Below are 18,674 nucleotides of genomic sequence, written 5' to 3'. Positions count from 1 at the left end.
CACAGTAACACGCCAACTGGTTGCTGAGTGCTTTACATGTAAAGCAAATTCTACACATAGCCTGTGGGGGGCAGTCGTGTGCGTTTCTGAAAAGTAAGTGGTAGTCGAAGAAGAAGGACAACCTCCCTCCCTACACAAACATGGCGCTCTCCCTGAAACGCAACGTGAAGCTCGCGAAAGCGGCACAACTAAGTGTTAAAACAGCTAAAATTGACATAAACAGTAAAGTCAACAGTATACTTGAGAGCAAAAAACACGCCAATGATATTTTTGACGTATTTCAGTTTCTTCAGGTATGTATATAATCACACTGCTATGCCAACACGATCTCATTTCAAGTAAAGATGTGATCAATGTCCTCTTGCAGTCCGAAATGGACCAAGATGTTGTCACGGCTGTCGATGCGTGCAGCAATTTATTCTGCACACTGTTAGAAAGAAAGGAGCTCTTTAAAGGCAAGCTCCCAGCAGAAGACGACGCTCTAAATGGTGGGTGTTTGTTTGTGTAGTCTTAAAACATGGTCCATATATTGTCACGACTTAATGAAAAATGCTTTGTATTTTAAACTCGTATTCATCTTATTACTAGGTGATTACAGTCCTGAAGACAAATACCAGATCTTCATGCGACACCGTTACAACAACTGCGTGGAGATGCTGTTTGAACACCTTAGTCATGAACTTCATGCGGTCCAGGTGATTTTGGCTCCAAATGGAATGTAGAGGAACAAAATCTTTGGATTATTTTTGACAGACATTTGTTTAAACATAGGAAGTTTCCTTGTGTTGCCTGATGAAGTTTGCAGCACGAGAAGGACAACATCCCCTTGAGGACTTGGACTGGAGTGAACACTACAGTTTCCCCAGGGAACTGATGCAGGTATTTTTGGGGAGGTGGGGGTGGTGGTAATGTGTCTTCCATTTTGCTCCCTTTAGAATCTCATACCTTATTTCTTCTATAAAGAACTCTCTTTTTTGCATGTCTTGTGTAGGCGGTGGTGGACAGACTGCTGTCCCAAACAACGGACAAGTCTCTGTTGATCTCTCGGTTCTACGAGTTCCTGGAGATGGATGATGTACGCTATTATGTCATGAGCTCCACCCGTGAGAACATGGGCCAAGTCATGGATAAAAGCAAAGGAGTAAGACAACTTTGCGTTGTATTATAGTACTTTTGATTGTCACCCAGAGACTATCAATAATGTACGTGTCTGGCGTTTTGTTTTTCCCTCCAGAATGTGATGCCTGTGTATCAACACAACGTTTTCACTCTAATGTCCAACATCAGCGTGCCGACGGAGGAGCTTTCCAACTTCATGGTCAAGCAGGAAGGTGAGACTGACATTTTCATTGTATTATTCATTTAAATCACACTGATTGTCTTGTGCCCTTGTCTCAGATAAACACAAAGACTGGAAAGCTGCGAAGCTAATTGTACGTAGGGGCTTCTTGATTCATAACAATATATGCCATGTAATTGTCTCACAGAATTTCATGTTCTTTTCTCATCGCAGGAACACAAGCGGACCTTCGAGAGGATGTGGCTTGGCTTCCTCAAGTATAAGGTGACGTGAAATAAATAGCGGAAAATGTGGCACTGCACAAACTTACTTCTATGACGCAGACTCCACTATTCTTAAACGTTCGTTTCTTGTCATATTTTAGTTGCCGAGTAACATGTATAAGAAGGTGTTGGTGATCCTCCATGACACCATTTTGCCCCACATGAGTAAACCCACGTTGATGATTGACTTCTTGACTGCAGCCTATGATGTTGGTATGTTTTTTTTTTTCTCCTCAGCATTTAACTGTTGAAAACATCCCCTTGCACTCAACCTCCCAGTAAATTGGTGCATCAGAATTAGGCGTAATGTTAGACAGTCTCTTGAAATTCACATCCATTGTGCATTTGCGCTGCCATTACGGAGTCGCACATTCAGATAAATCGTAATATGGTGACGTCAGCGCGGACAACAACGATTGCTTTCAATATAATGGGCAGTGGTGCCCGCGCGGGGAACTTCACACTCTGCTTACACACGCACACTTTGATTACACCTTTGATACTATTTTGGACAGCAGCAGAATGGGAGGCCGACTTCAACCCTCCGTCACACTTTGGCGCACTCGGTGAGCAGACGTGAGCTAATCAATCCATCCATATGCAGGAATAACCCTCGTATTGTTTTTCGCATGTATAAGGTCACTAAGATGCCAACCATGCTATGTGTCATGCCATTGTCATTATCCAGACCGCTTATCCTGTACAGGGTTGCTGGAGGGTGCTGGAGCCTATCCCAGCTGACTATGGGCGAAAGGCGCACTACACCCTGAACTGGTCGCCAGCCAGTCACAGGGCAGATATAGACACCGTCACCGAGTGGGAACCGAACCCACGCTGCCCGCACACAAGTCAGGCGAATGAATGTACCACGACACCACCAGTGACCCATGCTGTGTCTTTTTGGAATAGGTGGAGCCATCAGCCTGTTGGCCCTCAATGGACTTTTTGTCCTCATGCATGAGCACAACCTGTGAGTATTAGATGCATTTTAACATTGTTGAATAGTCAGAAAGTTTTAGAAGGAAAATGTCGAATGTTGAATCACTTAGTTACATTTTCTGGGTTTGGTGTGTTTCAGAGATTACCCTGACTTCTACAAGAAATTGTATAATCTCCTTGAACCTTCCATTTTCCATGTCAAGTACAGAGCGCGCTTTTTCCATTTGGCCAACCTGTTCCTTCGTTCCAGGTAAAGCCTTTTCATACACCATCCGATGACTGGGGTGAAAGTTCATTCGATGAAACTTTAGTGCTACATTTCTACTCCAGCCACCTGCCGGTGTACCTCGTGGCTGCTTTTGCCAAACGTCTAGCCCGTTTGGCCCTCACAGCCCCGACCACGGGACTCCTCGTAGTTCTGCCCTTCATCTACAACCTGATCCGCCGTCACCCGTCATGTCGGGTCCTCATTCACAGGCCTAGCGCAGAAGATGGTAAGGTTTTCCATATGAAGGGCATTGGAAAAGCTGCTTACTGTGTCTATAATGTGTTTCACAATGACAGAGCCATTGGATGACCCGTATCTAATGGATGAGGACGACCCTGCTCAGTGCCATGCCATAGAGAGTAGCCTTTGGGAAATTAAGGTGCGTAAGTCTTCATTCCCTGACACTGACTGACAGCATAACTGTGAGTTTGTCACAGCTGGTTTCAAAAAGACTATTTAAATAAAAGGATGCGTGGGTATTACCCCAGTGAGCCCCCTGTCTTTCTTTCTTTCTTTTTTTGGGAAAGATGGAAAATCTCTTACTACGGCGCCATCTAATGGAACCTTGGTCTTATTGTTAGGTTTAATACATTGATAGTTTTTTCGCAAATTTGCTTCTTTACATTTATTATTTTGTTTAATGACTAAATATTTATGTTAAGCGCTATGCACAGATTTGTTTGACCTTGTATGCTGTCGGTTTGTGGTGAATAATTTATCTGCTGAATTCAGTTCTGTACCATGGGTTCATGATTGTGTACATGGTAGCTCATGTATGTAATTTGCCGCAATCTTGTGGCATCTATGCCCAATTACAAATTACTTTAAAACTGTTTGGGGATTTTCGCTATTCGCAGCAGGGCTCGATCCCCACACTTTGAATGCTGAATGTACCGTCTGTATGTACTGTCATGTTCCTCCTGTCTTTTTGCAGACACTGCAGAGGCATTACCATCCCGATGTGGCCAAAACTGCCATTTTAATCAACACACCATTGCCACAGAAGGAGGATGACATTAGTGAGGTGCTTGAGATAACAACATTTGAGGTAATGTAGCTCCTTTGTATCGATTTTATGTCTGTGTTAACCATTACAAATAGTGTGTGTCTACTTAAGGAATGTTTTAAGTTTTAAGGGATTAATTACTTTCAAAATAGTGTTCTGTGGAGGCTGTTAACTGACAATACATGTAATGCAGTTCTTAATTAATTTATATTTTGAATAACTTTAGCGGAACTTGAGCTTTACAGATGGCATGTCTGCTGTGTAGGCGGTATGTGCCGTGGTAATTACGTCTACCACTACACATCACGATCGTTATATAAAGGGAATTATGGCCACTTAGCAACGTTTTTTTTTTTCCTTCCAACTTTAGCTTTAAAGATGGCTCAAGGTGGCATGTGTTGTAGTAAAGACGTCGACCACACATGGTCCTATTAGTTATATACAGTATTAGAGTTCAAGTGACACATCCGGCGGTACAATATTTATTATCCCTGTTGCCATGTGAGTGTGGTATATTTTGTTGTTGATGTGTGGGTCTGGCTCAGCTTCCCTCCGGACGGGTCACACAGCCATTTTGGTTGGAAAGAGATTTTGTTCTCGTCACACAGGACATGAATATCTAATTTTACTTTGTTACATATGCATTCTCATTCTACTAGTCTACAAGTGGCCTTCTGGTGCCATCCATTCTGCTGCGATCACCTTTAGTGCTCTCCACATCCTGAAAGGTCACTGACCTCAGGGCAATATCTCGTTCCATTGGAATTTCAATAATCTCCAATCCCCTCTTAGTTGCTTAAAGAGAATTAATAAAATGTTCATAATAGTAGATTGAAAAATACACTACATGAGAAGCACAATGATTGTTCTCTGTCCACTCAGCTGATGGAGCGAGACTTGAAGCATTCATCGAGCAAGAGCATCCCACTGGAGTTTGAAACTGCTACGCAGCTGCTGAGTGTTGGCAAAGATGTGATGGGACAGCACTTCTGTCTGGAGTGAAAGTAAAGTGTGGGATCAATACTGGGGACCGTTTAAAATGTACAGGTTTATTGCAACACAGCGGGAACGTGTCTTCGCTTGGATAAAAGTGTCAAGACCAGCATGATTCAAAGACAAGCTGACGTGTCTCATCAGTAAAAATGTTGGGTTTTTTTTACACAACACATCACAGTCTCGATGTTTTTGTCGTGATATAACGCAAACTCTATGAATCGTCATGAAATGATTTTACAAATGAGTAAATGCATGGATGGACGCATGCACTGAAAATGTTAAACCCATACTTTTGTCCATGAGATAGATAACAAATTGTTCCTTTCAGATAAAAACAGCAGCTTATGCTGTCGTTACTTATTATTGTAGTACATGTTTGTTGTTTAAAGAGCAAGAGTGTGAAAACATGCCCCCCCCCCAAAAAAAGGAAAGTAATGAAGCATATCATGTTTAAAGGCCTTTTTTGGTCATTTTAAAAAAGCGTAACTTCACTTTCTGTTGAAGCCCGATCTCAACCTCAAATGGCCTCTCTTCCATCTTTTTTTTTTCTCCCTTCTTGTTAAGTGTGCCATATGGCCGCGCAGCAGGCAACCTTTGGGCCGAAGAACGCAGAAATAATTTGGGACTTGGTTCTCAAAAGAGCAAATTGTCGGGAGATGCTGTCCAAAAACTGCTCGCTGGAAGCATACTTTTCTAGCCGTGCTGTGGCAGAAGCAGCACACGGCATTGTAGCGTGTTGCGTTTTATATAAATTTTTAACGTTTGTCTTGCACAATGAGGAATAGAAGATGGGTCACGTGCCAAGAACGAGAGGGAAAGGCGCCAAAATGCAATGCTGTTAAAGACGATGCAGGTAAACATAGAATATTGTTTAAAATATAAGTACTATACCAAGTCTGTCATTTAATACGGAATAATTTCAGTTGTTTAATCCAAATAGTAAAACTAATATTTGACAGAATCGTACAGCCGACAGTGAATCTTTGTTAATTTTTTAAATTTATGATTGAGGACAACACAAATTACCATTTTGAGATTTTTGAATATTATACAAGCTATCAACTATTTTGAATATTGGAATTATTGAGTAGGAAAAGACCTTTTGAAAAGTTTCTTTTGGAATGTTTAAAAAAAAATCACAACTAATAGCCTAAAATGAAACCTAATTTTGCACATCAGCAAATGCTGATATTTTTTTTGCATCAGAAAAAAGAAATGTCAAGAAAATATTGGAAATCCAGATGGAACCAAAATGTAACAGTGATTTTGCTAAATTGAGCTCAGTTTGGCTTATGCACAAAACAAACTCATAATTAAAAAAAAAAAAATCATGTGAACTTTTATGTTTTTCATTCAGGATAAATAGAATATGCTGTCCATTGACTCACTCGTAGCTATATTTGGCACTTGTCTGAATGCCAACAGGTGGAGAGAAAGGTTTATCGCAACCGTTGCGGCATATAGATGATCAAATATATTTTCCGACGAATTAAGTGAATCATTTCCTGCTGCACCACTAGTATACCTTTGCATCCTCTTATATAGAAAATGGACGAATGGAAAGTAGAAATGAGTGTTGACGTAAACAGAAGGATGATATAAACTGAGATTTAGCCGCAGCAGATAAATGGTATTGTAATTGTGTTTAGAGCGTTACTGTAATCCTCTCTTACATAACCGCGGTGGAGCTCGGCCTCTCCCTGACCACATGCATGCATGCATGTTCGTGTACCGTTATCAATCACTTCAGTCTGCTTCTACAAATGCACGATGGTGATCTGGCGCATGCGGACATCGAATGGAGAAGTGATCAAGCCTGTCACGGATACTTATGTGCCCGAAAGAGAGCAAGTTAAGTGCTTTTTATGAAAGAAGATGCAAGAATTCAACAGTAAGTGACAAGGGAGCTACTGGGAATGTTTACTTTATATCAAAGTGATTTTTCTTTTACATTTTGTGGCTGCAGAAAGTATGATTGTTGATTGTTGTACGTCCAGAACAGTCTTGTATTCAATTTGCAACCTTTCGGGGCAGCAGTGTGTAGTGCTTATCACATATGCGTCACTGTCAACAAGTTCTGGATTTGAATCTGCGCTCAGGCGATACCAGGGCTGGACTGGCCGTCGGGCTTAGTGAGCTGATGCCTGGTGGGCTGAAGTCTTTGGGGGGCTGTTGTCGTGCTACTTAAATATTATTTATGGGCCCACAATTTCGAGAGTGTTTTAATGCATTTACATTATACAGCAAAATGAGCCAATCAACATGTGCAGTGGCAGAGCTATTAGGTAGTCAGGAGTTATATGTAAGACAACATTTTGTAAGAATCTGAGATTTTTTTTATTCTTACAGTCATTGTCAATGAATCCATTCATTTCACACCATTGATCAACTGGGATACTTTTCACCTCACCTGTGAACCAAAGAAATGACAAGCAGTATAGAAAATAGATGGATGGCTCCTTACTTTCAATTTACAATTTTTTTTAGCATACAGTAGTAGCATGGGTGATGAAATAGATAACTAAATTTGCTTCAAGAACACTGTGTCCCTACACATATTTTTAGGCAGATTTAAAATATATCTTATTTTTTGTAGCACATTATTGATATGTTTTCATTTTTTGTTTTTTTTAAGTTTGACCTATAAAAGCTTGTCTAATACAGATTTGACAAATTACACCTGTTGCCAAACCTAACCCTTAATTCATAAATATTATTCAATACCATTTAACCCATTATTATTATTATTATTATTATTAAAACCTGACGTACTAGAGAAAAAAAAACAATGGAATGTGACACAAGTTTATGAAAACACAAGACCTGATGCCAGCTGACTTTGAGCAAGAGGTGTGGTGCACCCACGTCGCCAGCCAATTGTGGGGCACATGTAAACAAACTTACTGGATGTTAGCAAAACATACATGCGCATCCTTTGCATAATCAACAAGCATGTGCTTATGTGCTGCTGTGATGCACGGTGACTCACGTGTGTACATTTTGGGTGGCGTTGTGCAGGTGATAATGCGGGACCACGCATCCGGTGTTGACGTGGAAGAGTTGCTGAGGCACTCTGAGATGGAGTTACAGTGTATACGCAGACAGCTGGCCATGATCGCTGCCAGGAACAAACACAATCACCACGTGTACCCCAAGGCAAAGGTACTGAGCTGCTGTAATGCAGGCCAATGTTCAATTTTAACGCTGTCACCGCTGCAAAAGCTATAAATTAGAGGGAGACATCTTTGCATTCGCTCTAAGCCAATTAGTCTCTGACTGGTGTCGTTGTAGCGTGAGGAATGATTAAAGTGGAAGTCAAGTCAAAATTATTCCATATTCTACTATGTTCTATGCGCCTCAGGGATTCTCAATGTGTTGTATGAGTACTATGAGTGGTTTGCATGCTCCCTCTAGTGGTTCATGAAAGAATCACTGAATTAATTACAAATAAAATTGAAAATGAAATTCAATAAAAAAAAAGAAGAGTGACAGCAAACTTTTTTTTAAGTACAGCGCAGTTTTTATTTAATTTTATGAATTATTGCTACATTGCGCTTTACTCTGTGTAAAGCGCTTTGTTACTACAGCAGCTGTTATGGAATAAAGTTGTATTGCATTTTATAACTGTTTGTTTTTAAACATTTAAATACCAATTGTATTCAACTTTCATGAATAATGCGTTTGGATCAATATTGGATCAATATTTTAGCATTATTTTCCCTTTTCCTATATTTAAGAGTCCAAACCGCTAAAAGTTACAGTGGCCTAGCAAAAAATTTAAATATATTGTAATAATTTGTATTCACATATTTTATTTCATATTAATCAATATTTTCCAGTTTGACAACACTGCTAAATTCACTTCTAGTGTTATTGTTAATTTTTATGATACATTAGGTAATATTATCTGCGTTTTTTTATTATATGTGAACTTCCACATGCATACTCTAATAATTGCGCCATATGACAACTTAACCATATATTATAACCAGCTTCTGGTTGGCTGTTAAAAATAACGATTCTCTACAATGACTGCTCTATTAATTAGATTGTAATTAGGTCACTGTCAACTCATTTTCTTGTTACTCTCGTAATAGCAAAAAAAGACACGTTAAAATGGATTAGTCCAAGCACGCTTTCTATTGTTTACTTAAGTCAAAATTGACATATTTCATCAAACATTTTAAAAGTCCCCCAAGAAATCCTCTTTTCACGAGGATTAGAATATCTTGTATTTTGATTTTGGATCTTTAAGGGGCAGGCTTTATCTATTGCTCCTGCTGAATGACTCAGAGGAGGTAAAAAAAATCAGTTGACAACAACCAAAGTTGAGCTCGGGTGCAGGTCAACGCTCGAGGCTAATGTACCAGCCTGACATGGTTAAATGACTCCTGGCCCTTGGCATTTCTACAAATTCGAGGGCTTCACAGCGAATTTTGCCTCCAATCCGGCTCTCCATTCTACTCCTAAATCCCGACTCACACGGCTCCGTGTCATGCCTGAAGATAATGCGTCTGGAGCAAGGAAGGGAACTGGCGGCCGGCGATTGTTGCTAGGTAACAGCGTGGAACAGAGCAAACGTTGCTGCTTTCTCTTCTCACTCACGCACACTGTAGTGTCTCCTTCCCTCCGTCCTCTCTTTCGTCCCATCAAGGACTACTGACACAACTTTTTATGATCTCTCTCTCTCTCTCTCTCTCTCTCAAAGAAAAAAATCCATAATTAAATGTGATTAATCACATTCTTCAACTACTATTTTTTGGGGAAACTTGTAGCAGATATTTACTTGAATATCTTGGATTTAACGTAAAATAACTACATAATGAATAAAATTTTAATTCAAAGATTGTTCTAATAGCTTTCTTTGATCCTTGAATACGATCTAAAACGGAGTCATCTTTGTAGCATTTTTTCTTTGTCAAAACTACTACAGTCCATTTAGTTCTGCCCTCAAGCACCACACTCCAGCAGTGTTGGTTTGCAAAGCCCAGTGGTAACTTGAGATGATGTGCAGCTAATATGTTACTGTATTTGAATTTGGCTTTGCAGAGTATGCAAATTATTTTTGAAGTAAAAAAAAAAAAAACGGAGTCACATTAAAAATGTTAAAATTAATCTCTAGAGTTAACGCTTCTGATTCTGGTTGTTGTTCAGGATCTGTTTCCTAAAAGGCTTGCTTTAATTATCTATTGTCATATTTTTTTAATTGAATTGCATACAAGCCCCTGTATATATAAAATGGGCCTTTTTTAAGAGAGGCCGTTCCATACGCAGGTTGTTTGACAATGGCATGCACATGTCTACTGCATGCAAGTCAGAGCTCAACAGGGCTGTGCTACATGGAGATGTGGATGTTCAAGTACAAACTGGATAAAGGAGCAGCGAGTTTGAGCCAACTACTCATGCAGCGACGGGGCTGAGGGGATGTCTGTGTGTGTGACAGTGACATGAAGCCACCGCAAGTGTCTTTGCTCACACTGACTCGCAGCCAGCTACAGCTTTGCACACACTCGGCACGCTATTAAAGCTGCAGATTAGAGAAGCTCGCAACCGCACAAACACACACAGGCACTCACACACAGATCTCCATCATGTGCCAGATTTTGACTTGACGGAGAAAGGGAGCCGAGTCGAGGGCGGCACCGTGGCTTGTAAGGTAGGCACCGCATCAGCAAAGGCATCACATTATGCACCACCACCTCATTCAGGATGCGGCGTGGATTGTCTTCATTCACTGGGAGCCGTTGTGGCGAAAAGAGGAGCAGCACCCACGAGAGGGAGGGAAGAGCAAGAGGAAGCTTTTCAGAACGAGGATGTTCTTAGAATGTCAAGGTTTTATGGGTTTGAATCAATGAATGCTCCCGCCTTTGCCTGAACGTGCTCGGCCTCGGTGCAGCAGTGATGCATGTAAGTGTATCACTCACTCACCAGATGGCGAAATGACAATCTAGTTCCATGACTCCTAGTCAAGAATAAGATTACCTCGGGAGGGGATAAATCTGATGGATGGAACGTTTCTCTTAATCTTCAAGTCATTCCTACCATACAACAATGCAAATGTCAGAGTTAACGCTTTAATTGTATATATATATATATATATATATATATATATATATATATATATATATATATATATATATATATATATATATATAATTAAGTAGAATTAAACCGTTATTTAAGTAAGTTTTTCTTGTGTGCAGTGTTAAAGTTGATGAACTCTCTGGCCTACAATTCCGCATTTAAATTATGGTCATCATAGAGGTATTTAGAACACCAGCTACGTTTTAGGTTGTACTTGGTGGTAAAATTTTGAATAATAATAATAATATCATGTGATGGAATCCAATTAATAATACCCTTTATCATAATACATGATTTGCATTGTTTACCTCATATTGTTTCTTATCTTTCAGTCAAAGTCGGAGGTTTCCCAGCTCGGCCATTCCGTTCAAAACGTGAGTCGCTTTCACCTCCTGGAAGAGAGAAATCGAGTTTTGAGACAAGAAGTGGATGCTCTCCGCCAAGAGAAGCAGCACTACTGCAAACTGGTAAATGACTGTTGGCAGTTAATATGTCTCCCATGCAATGTGAGTTTTCATTGACAACTGACTTTGTTATGTAATATTTTTGGAATCCCTGTTTTAGCAAATTTAACTTTATCGCCAAATCAACTGTATGTATTGTGCCTCCTATCCGCTTGGCTATTTATAGATATGGATGGAAAAGTGGTTGAGTGGCTATTGTGCACAGCTGTGTGTGGGCGCGTTGGCATTGTTTGTACTGTACGTCCATGCGCGCATTGGTGCATGTAGAGGCCTCTCCCAGGTGGTCTCCGATGGCAAGGCGTGCGAACGTGCGAACGGTCGCCCTGGCAACACGCCCATTCAAGCGCACGCTGGATGGCGGAGGGGAAGTGACAACGTGATGGCTGACACTGATGCAAAAGCTGACCCAGTAATATCCGGTTTGCTCTACAATCTTACGCGTAGATCTGCGTCACAAAGACTGTGTCCTTGAAACCTTTTAGCACATTTGCTCATATTAACATTTAAGTTATTTTAAAATAACTATTTTATGAGTCGGTGAAAATGTAATGGACAAGGGAATGATAAGTAACTTTTAATGTCGTACTTTTAATTGCCACTGGATGGTGCTAAAATGACTTTTCACATCCTTTCACATTAATTGTGGCTAGTCAGAGTGGAATTAAGTGTTTAGATAAACGTTTTATGCCAAGGAACCATATTTGGTGACTTAAATATAAATGAGGCAAAAGAATCATTGTTAAAGACCGATTTCCATCATCTTATAAGCTAATTATTTTTAATGATCACCCATTTGAGGGAAAAATGGACTTAGGATCAAAAGCTTGAGTAAGTTTTTTTTCTTTTTTTTTTTTTTTTAGAAAAGTGCAAGATCAACATAACAGTTATAACTGTGTGAATTATCACCCATCCAATTTCTGTTCTCATCAAGGTTGTGGGTTCAATGTCTACATGGGTACACTGTTTTCGGTAGTGTTCCGCGCGATTGACTGTGGGATTGCTTTCCTCTCGGCTTCTTTTTTTTAATCACATGTAACACTTATGTTGTCTGTTGTATTGCGAGATTAACAGTTGTTCGTCAGTAGGAGAATGTCACTATATAGCGACCAAATAGCCGAATTGGCAATTAGCTCCTCTTTGTTTGCAACCATGCTGTTTATAGGAACCAAACTCAGTTGAATAAAGTGACTTTCTGCTATTCATGATTGAATATTTAGTTTCCTACTTCAATAAAAAAAGGAAAATACGATCCCTTTGTGTACAGTACATGTAATGTATTCCGCTTTTTAGCTACTGGCCAGGCCAACAAAATGAACACTCTCCAGAGAAAATATGCTCCAGTGAGCATTGCTTGCAGGCCAGTTTGGGCACAGCAATTAGATTTTTGTATCTGCGCTTGTTCTAACCGATGTACTGCCTTGTTGTAAATGTCAAAGAAGCATATAAAAGTGACCGTTTCCCGGAAAGAAAACATAATCTGTGTACTGGTTGCCTGGAAACAATCAGTGATAGACAGTTGGAGAAAGGTAGCCTCGTTGTATCAGGTGACCTGTGTTTTGTGTGGCCGCTGCTTAAAAGGCCACAGCTGTCACCCGGGACGATGTTGCCATGGCAACGATTGCATACAGTAAACTTTGTGATCATACAAGCTGTTCCGCAGTAAATAAGAATAATAGTCTAGTCAGTAATTCTAAATAAGTGTGTTGTTTAGCCCGACGCAACAAGTAACATATACTTTAACTCCCGCTGATGACAGATTTTTACCCAAAGCAGGTTTAATAATAGTCCTGAGCTTCCAGTTGCATCACACATCACATAAATGCCACCGCCGACATCGGCACCACCCGCAGGCTATTTGGAAAATTCAATGTTTGGAGGCAATACTGATATTAGACTATTCTTTCTTTAATTGAATTCATTTCACACTACAGCTAAAATAGACTTCAAACCCCCCATTGAACTGGTTTGCAAGCAACGCTACATTAGAAATAGTGAGTCAGGCTATGCAAGTGGAAAGAGTAGCAAACTAGATAAAGTGTATGAAACAATTACCTAAAATTGAGCTCATCTATGTAACAAAAATACATTAAGCTATGCTGATACAATATTACAAGAAATTAAATCTGTATAACAAATACAAATGTAACAGATAAATACATAAGTAAATAAAACAAAGACAAACAAACAAGCCCTTGTGTAATTTTGTTCAACTTTCAACGTCACACTCCGCTGATGTAAAACATTATAAAAAATAAGTAAATAAACTACGACCTAAAAACAACAAGCTGAATTCATTGTCCACCCGAGTATTTTTATTTTTATTTTGTGGACCCAAATGCAGGGAAGCAGGAGTGCAAGGTAGAATCATTTAACTCAAAACAAAACAAAAAAGTCAACAGCTGGTATAATCAAAATTGAAAAATCAAAGCATCGAAACAAAAACAACTTGGGCTTGACAATCACTGCATAAAAAGCAAAAAGATGCGGCACAGATCAAGGAGGGAGGACAATGAAACGACAAGAGCTGAACAAAAGCAGGGAACTAAATAGAAACAAACTGACGAGACAATGACGAACACCTGGACGAGACACTAGTGGCTGACTGGAATGCCAAGCACAGGTGGACGGAATAAACTAACGACACACACAAAAAGAACTCAAAGGAAAACATGAAACTAAATAGTAAACCAAAATAAAATAACAAGAAAAACAGCTTGACAGGGCATAATCTTATACTGGCTGAAACTTCTTTTTTATTTTTTATCCAGAACAGTGCATTGTAAAGTACAATTTAGTTGTATGTAACTCTCTTTATTATGTTTGTTTCCAGATTTGAATTTAGGTAGTATTCTTGAAGTGGCAACATTTTTTTTAGTTTTTACTTGATGTAAAACATTTGCGAACCCTTGCTATATAATGATGAAACATTTCCACTCAATCCTGTCAGCAAAACTATCCAACAAAATTTACAGGTTAAAGCCGAACAAGTGAATACAATCATAAATAATGTCAAATAACATTTTTCACTGGCCTACGTAATAAGGCCCATTTACTTTCATGACTTTTATTTTATCATTTTAATTTCATGATATATCGTTATGATGAAACTATTATACGTGCTTAATTTTCTTCACTGATTAGCTGGGAGAAATCATGTGCGTGTATGTGGACACCCTTACAAATACAGCTTTTTGCCTCTAATTAGACCACCGTTAGCCCCCCACCCCATTACTTCCTGTAGCTCCTATTCAGACACAGGGGTGCTCTGAGGTCACTGGTGAGGCCTGTGCAGCTTCATGCCGGCTCCAACCTAACTGGATGTGATGTACATCGGCGCGATTGCTGCCAATCGGAAATTATAGCCTGGGCATCTTTGGGCGGTTAATCGAGAAATTGGTTTTGCGGTTGTACAGCATTACTGTGTTTTCATCCTGACTGCGTAAAATAGACTTCTTCAAATGTCAGTATTGTATAAGCTTCCACTGTTATTTTTCTTAATGAACTTTCAAGCCAGACTTGACAAATCTGTGTTGGGATTTTTTAGTTGAGACTTTGTGATTCCTCTTCAGTAAATCTATTCTTTTTCTTCTTCTTCTTCTCATTAAAAAAACAAAATTGTGCATTTTGGTCCTTTTTTCATCTTTGTCAGAAATATAATTTAAATAGGACAACAATTATAATCCGGGATTAATGTGAAATCCTATTAACTGCCTTAGATCATTTTAAGGGACCAACCATGATCTATCTACACGTCCAGAAATCACTGCCTTAGATCATTTTAAGGGACCAACCATGATCTATCTACACGTCCAGAAATCATCTACGAGCCCCCCCCCTCTCCCGCAGAAACTGATGTCAATCTGATGTAATTAGTCATTATGACAAGGCAGCGTAGGCAGTGTGATGGCAAGTGTGCTCAGTTTTGTCATTGAGGGCTTCCAACTGTTAAACTGCGAGGAGTAACATTGGAACAAACAGAAAGTGCCCACAATGGGCTTGAACTGAGCCTCACTTGAGGCAACCTTGGCTTGAATTTTGTTGTTTTACAAAATAAACGCGTAAACATGAAATATAACTGAGACATTACATTTTCATGGAGAATGTTTTACTGACCTACAAATGACAACATTGAATATGCATCGAGGCAGCACGGTTGGTCGTGGTTGGCACATCTGCCTCACAGTCAGAGATTCTGGGTTCAAATTGAAATCTGTATGTATTATAGCATATATTTAATGATTGTTTTCAATACTTTTACATGTTTTTTTTTCGAAAACACAATTACATATGTTTACTGAATTTATTTTCCTCTGTTTGAGTGCCAAGTGCTTTTGAGGTTGTACTTGAGGGGCCCAAGTGTATCACAGAGTGCTGTTTTAGCCCCGCCCATCAATGATGGTAAAAAAAAAAATGAAACGCTTCAGGCTCCATTTTCACGTGTGAAGTGCGGTCTCAGTGTACGCAGGTGTGCGCTAGACAAAGTTCGGGTATTTTTGCATAACCGTACAAGCAGGCACAGTGTGACACATTTAAATCTAAAAAAGGGATTTTGCGCCGTTGTGGGCATGAACACGGCCTCCCATTTCCTTTAAATGCGGCATGCAAGAGGTGCTCTGATGCAAGAGTAAAACATGATTTCCTTTTATCCTGTGGTTGATGAAAGGGTGCACAAAGAAATGGAAGCAGACTTCCATATGTGGGTGATATACATTTGTCGAGGGAGATCACAAATCTGTGAAGTGGGTACTTGGAGACCACCTTCCACCCAGATCGCACTTGTACGTGTGTGATGTGGCCCTATTGTAACGGAAATCATGGTTCAGGAAGTTCAATCGGTTCGGTTAAAACTGATTCGGTTTGTTGCGGAAAAAAATGCCACGTGGGTCAAATGTCCATTACAGAAGTAAAATGATAATGTTTCACTGCCTTGTTATTGCTCAATAATTCTGCATTTACAAGGTTGTAATGTTGTGTCTCATTGATTCTGTTTGAAGGGCTTTATACTGAAGTCTGTATTTGATTATCAAGAAATGCTGTGTTCAAATTTCACAGTAAATTGAGAGTACTCCGGCAGTGTATCTGCCAAATCTGCCTCCTCTAAAATCCGGAGACCGACTTGGATCTTCTTTCTATTAATAATACCACAGAGAGTCATCAGCGGAGGACGCCTTTTGTGTAAGTAATAAAGCGAATGCGGCATCAATCTCGATGATGCTCAGTTAGTGTCACGGCGAAGGGCTCAAAGCTAATGAGAGCGTAGGGAAAGTCGGGTCCTCCTTATTTGCTGCATATTGGCGATAGATACATCCCAAAAAAAAAAAGAAGCCCACCGGTGGGGCAGGCTGATTATCATTCAAGAGCATGAGGAGAGGAAATTGAGCACAGAGGAAGAGTGAAGGGGTAGAAACGATGGAGGAAGGGTGTTTAGGAGGAGTGTCTTTGGGGGGGTGGAGGGGGAACAAGGAGGCGGAGATTCGAGAGGGAGAGCGTGCAAGAGCGTGCAAGAGAGAGAGAGAGAGAGAGAGAGAGAGAGAGAGAGAGAGAGAGAGAGAGAGAGAGAGAGAGAGAGAGAGAGAGAGAGAGAGAGAGAGAGAGAGAGAGAGAGAGAGAGAGAGAGGAAGGGAGAAAGACGCAGGCCCCGGAGCTGCCACTGATGCTGCTGCTGATGCTGCAGCCGTGTGACGACTCCCCACCCAGAGAAGGAAAGGAGAGGAAAGGGAAGTGGAAGGAAGCGACACCTCCGTCAACATGTGCCGCTGCTAGACTCGCGCGGTAAATATCAGCCGAGCTCTTTCTGCTTGTCTTTTTACTGCCGATCCACATCATTGTTCATCTAGCTGCCTCCTAAATATAGTGCTGAAGGGTTAGCATAGCCTGGCAGCTGCATGGGAGCAACCTGACTGCATGTGCGATCAAGAGGAAGGAAGGGACGGCCAATAGAGAGAAGGAAGAAGTCTGCATTTGTGGGATTTGGATGGGGGGGGGCAGCGTCTGTGTTTCTTGACTTAAGCTGAGCCACCTGTTTGGAGATGTGTGGGTGTGTGCAGCGTGCCTGTGTGTGTTTAAGGCGAGAGGGTGGGGTTTGTCTTTAGCTGTAATCGTATTATTTTTTTTTTCTTTTGTGTGCATGCGGAGGGAGTGACGTTATCAGTATGGAAACATGCGTACACGTTCACAAGCACGCAGGGGGATATGTGTGGCCGCTCTGTCAAACAAATTGATCTCGTGTGTGCGCGTGTGTGTGTGAGCTGTCTTTAGTAACCGGAGCCTTTCCTGGTTCCCGCATGCTACGAGGTTGCCAGGTGTTTGGACATTTTACCCACTCACGTCTTATGATGGTTTGGGATTTTTTTTATACTGAGTTTTTAGAGCAGGTATGTTAGTTTTTATCAGTTTTTATTTTTTGAAAATGCTTCGTTTTAGTTGTTGGTTTTAGTATTAGTTTTTTAAATATGTAGAGTATTTGTGGATTGCAAGATAAAGAAAATGCGCATGTTGATAATTATTGCGTAATAACGTAAACTACAATTCTTAAATGTCTGCAGTACAGAAATACTTTTAAAATGAAACCCCGAAAGGTTGTGTATTGACAGACGAAAACATTTTTGCATATAGTTTTATAAAACTAATTTTTTTTTTTTCAGTTAACTGTAATCATTTACAAGCATAATTTTCCTGTTTTTATTTCACTCATTTCATGAATGAAAATATTTTTTCAGTTTTAGTTTTAGTTATTTCATTATGATTGCCTTGTCTCTCACACTCCCGACTCTCCTACACTCACGCTACTGTCAATTTATTAGGAACACTTCAAATCAGCATTTTGGGGTTGTCATGAAGTCATTTTAGAAGAATCTGTTGTCCATTCAGCTTCATCGTTATTCATTATCGGCATTTCGGAAGCTGACAGCATGGTGACGCGGTGAATGACACGTCCGCTTTACAGTTTTAAGGTTTTGGCTTTGAATCTCAGGTCGGGGCTGTGTTGAGTTGGCCATGTTAGATTTTCTGCATTGTCTTTTTGTGTGAATCTTGCGTCTCTATCTATACTATATGTACTCTGTAATCAGTTTAGTGACCATTTTCCAAAGTCAGCTGGGCTAAGCTCCACCTCAACCCTGATGAAGATGAGCGACACAGAAAATGGATAGATTTATGTCAGCAGCAAAAAAAAAGACATTGATGAGTGCTTGTGAAGCACGCATAGAGTTTAAACACTCGCACCGTGCATATGTTTCATGGCTGTGTGGGCGGGTGAGAGGCCAAACAAGAAGTATGTCAGGAAAGTGAGAGAGAAAGGTTGTGCCGACAGCTATGCCGATTTCTCATATTGCGGTATTTTATTCATTTTGCA

The 18,674-nt window shown here is 40.2% G+C and overlaps 2 protein-coding genes across 16 annotated transcripts in view; both read left to right on the top strand.

Annotated features, from left to right (window-relative positions):
- Nucleotides 1–59: 59 nt before the first annotated feature.
- noc4l (nucleolar complex associated 4 homolog) lies at nucleotides 60–4,942 on the top strand. The gene is made up of 15 exons (XM_088281568.1): nucleotides 60–293; nucleotides 368–488; nucleotides 589–695; nucleotides 772–879; nucleotides 992–1,141; nucleotides 1,235–1,331; nucleotides 1,399–1,433; nucleotides 1,514–1,564; nucleotides 1,665–1,776; nucleotides 2,473–2,533; nucleotides 2,642–2,752; nucleotides 2,833–2,996; nucleotides 3,067–3,149; nucleotides 3,705–3,818; nucleotides 4,659–4,942. The coding sequence occupies exons 1-15, from the start codon at nucleotides 141–143 to the stop codon at nucleotides 4,776–4,778; spliced, it is 1,587 nt and encodes a 528-aa protein (XP_088137694.1). The 5' UTR covers nucleotides 60–140; the 3' UTR covers nucleotides 4,779–4,942.
- A 1,553-nt stretch (nucleotides 4,943–6,495) lies between these two features.
- LOC148319470 (RIMS-binding protein 2-like) overlaps nucleotides 6,496–18,674 on the top strand; it is a 58,791-nt gene continuing 46,612 nt past the window's right edge. For 11 of the 15 annotated variants that reach the window (XM_088280910.1, XM_088280904.1, XM_088280902.1 and 8 more), the window contains exons 1-3: nucleotides 6,496–6,663; nucleotides 7,791–7,934; nucleotides 11,189–11,323. In XM_088280910.1, the coding sequence (XP_088137036.1) occupies nucleotides 6,604–6,663; nucleotides 7,791–7,934; nucleotides 11,189–11,323 (339 nt within the window). In that variant the 5' untranslated portion in view covers nucleotides 6,496–6,603. Of the gene's footprint in view, nucleotides 6,664–7,790; nucleotides 7,935–10,230; nucleotides 10,680–11,188; nucleotides 11,324–16,946; nucleotides 17,093–18,674 lie in introns of those variants that run through there. The other 4 variants (XM_088280907.1, XM_088280911.1, XM_088280912.1 and 1 more) reach the window with 4 other exon arrangements.

This window comes from Idiotropiscis lumnitzeri, chromosome 18 (genome assembly GCF_059441095.1).
Source record: "Idiotropiscis lumnitzeri isolate Australia: NSW breed Sydney's pygmy pipehorse chromosome 18, RoL_Ilum_1.0, whole genome shotgun sequence".
NCBI classification, from domain to species: Eukaryota; Metazoa; Chordata; class Actinopteri; order Syngnathiformes; family Syngnathidae; genus Idiotropiscis; species Idiotropiscis lumnitzeri.
Note: the sequence above shows the minus strand (reverse complement) of the source record. Positions and strands in the feature narration are given on the sequence as shown.

Excerpts from the sequence above, each read along its gene's own strand:
- noc4l (XM_088281568.1), top strand. The coding sequence starts at position 141 with ATGGCGCTCTCCCTGAAACGCAACGTGAAGCTCGCGAAAGCGGCACAA. Across the intron at positions 1,565-1,664 it reads TTGGCTTCCTCAAGTATAAG|TTGCCGAGTAACATGTATAA; the intron begins GTGACGTGAAAT and ends GTCATATTTTAG. Across the intron at positions 2,534-2,641 it reads CTCATGCATGAGCACAACCT|AGATTACCCTGACTTCTACA; the intron begins GTGAGTATTAGA and ends GGTGTGTTTCAG.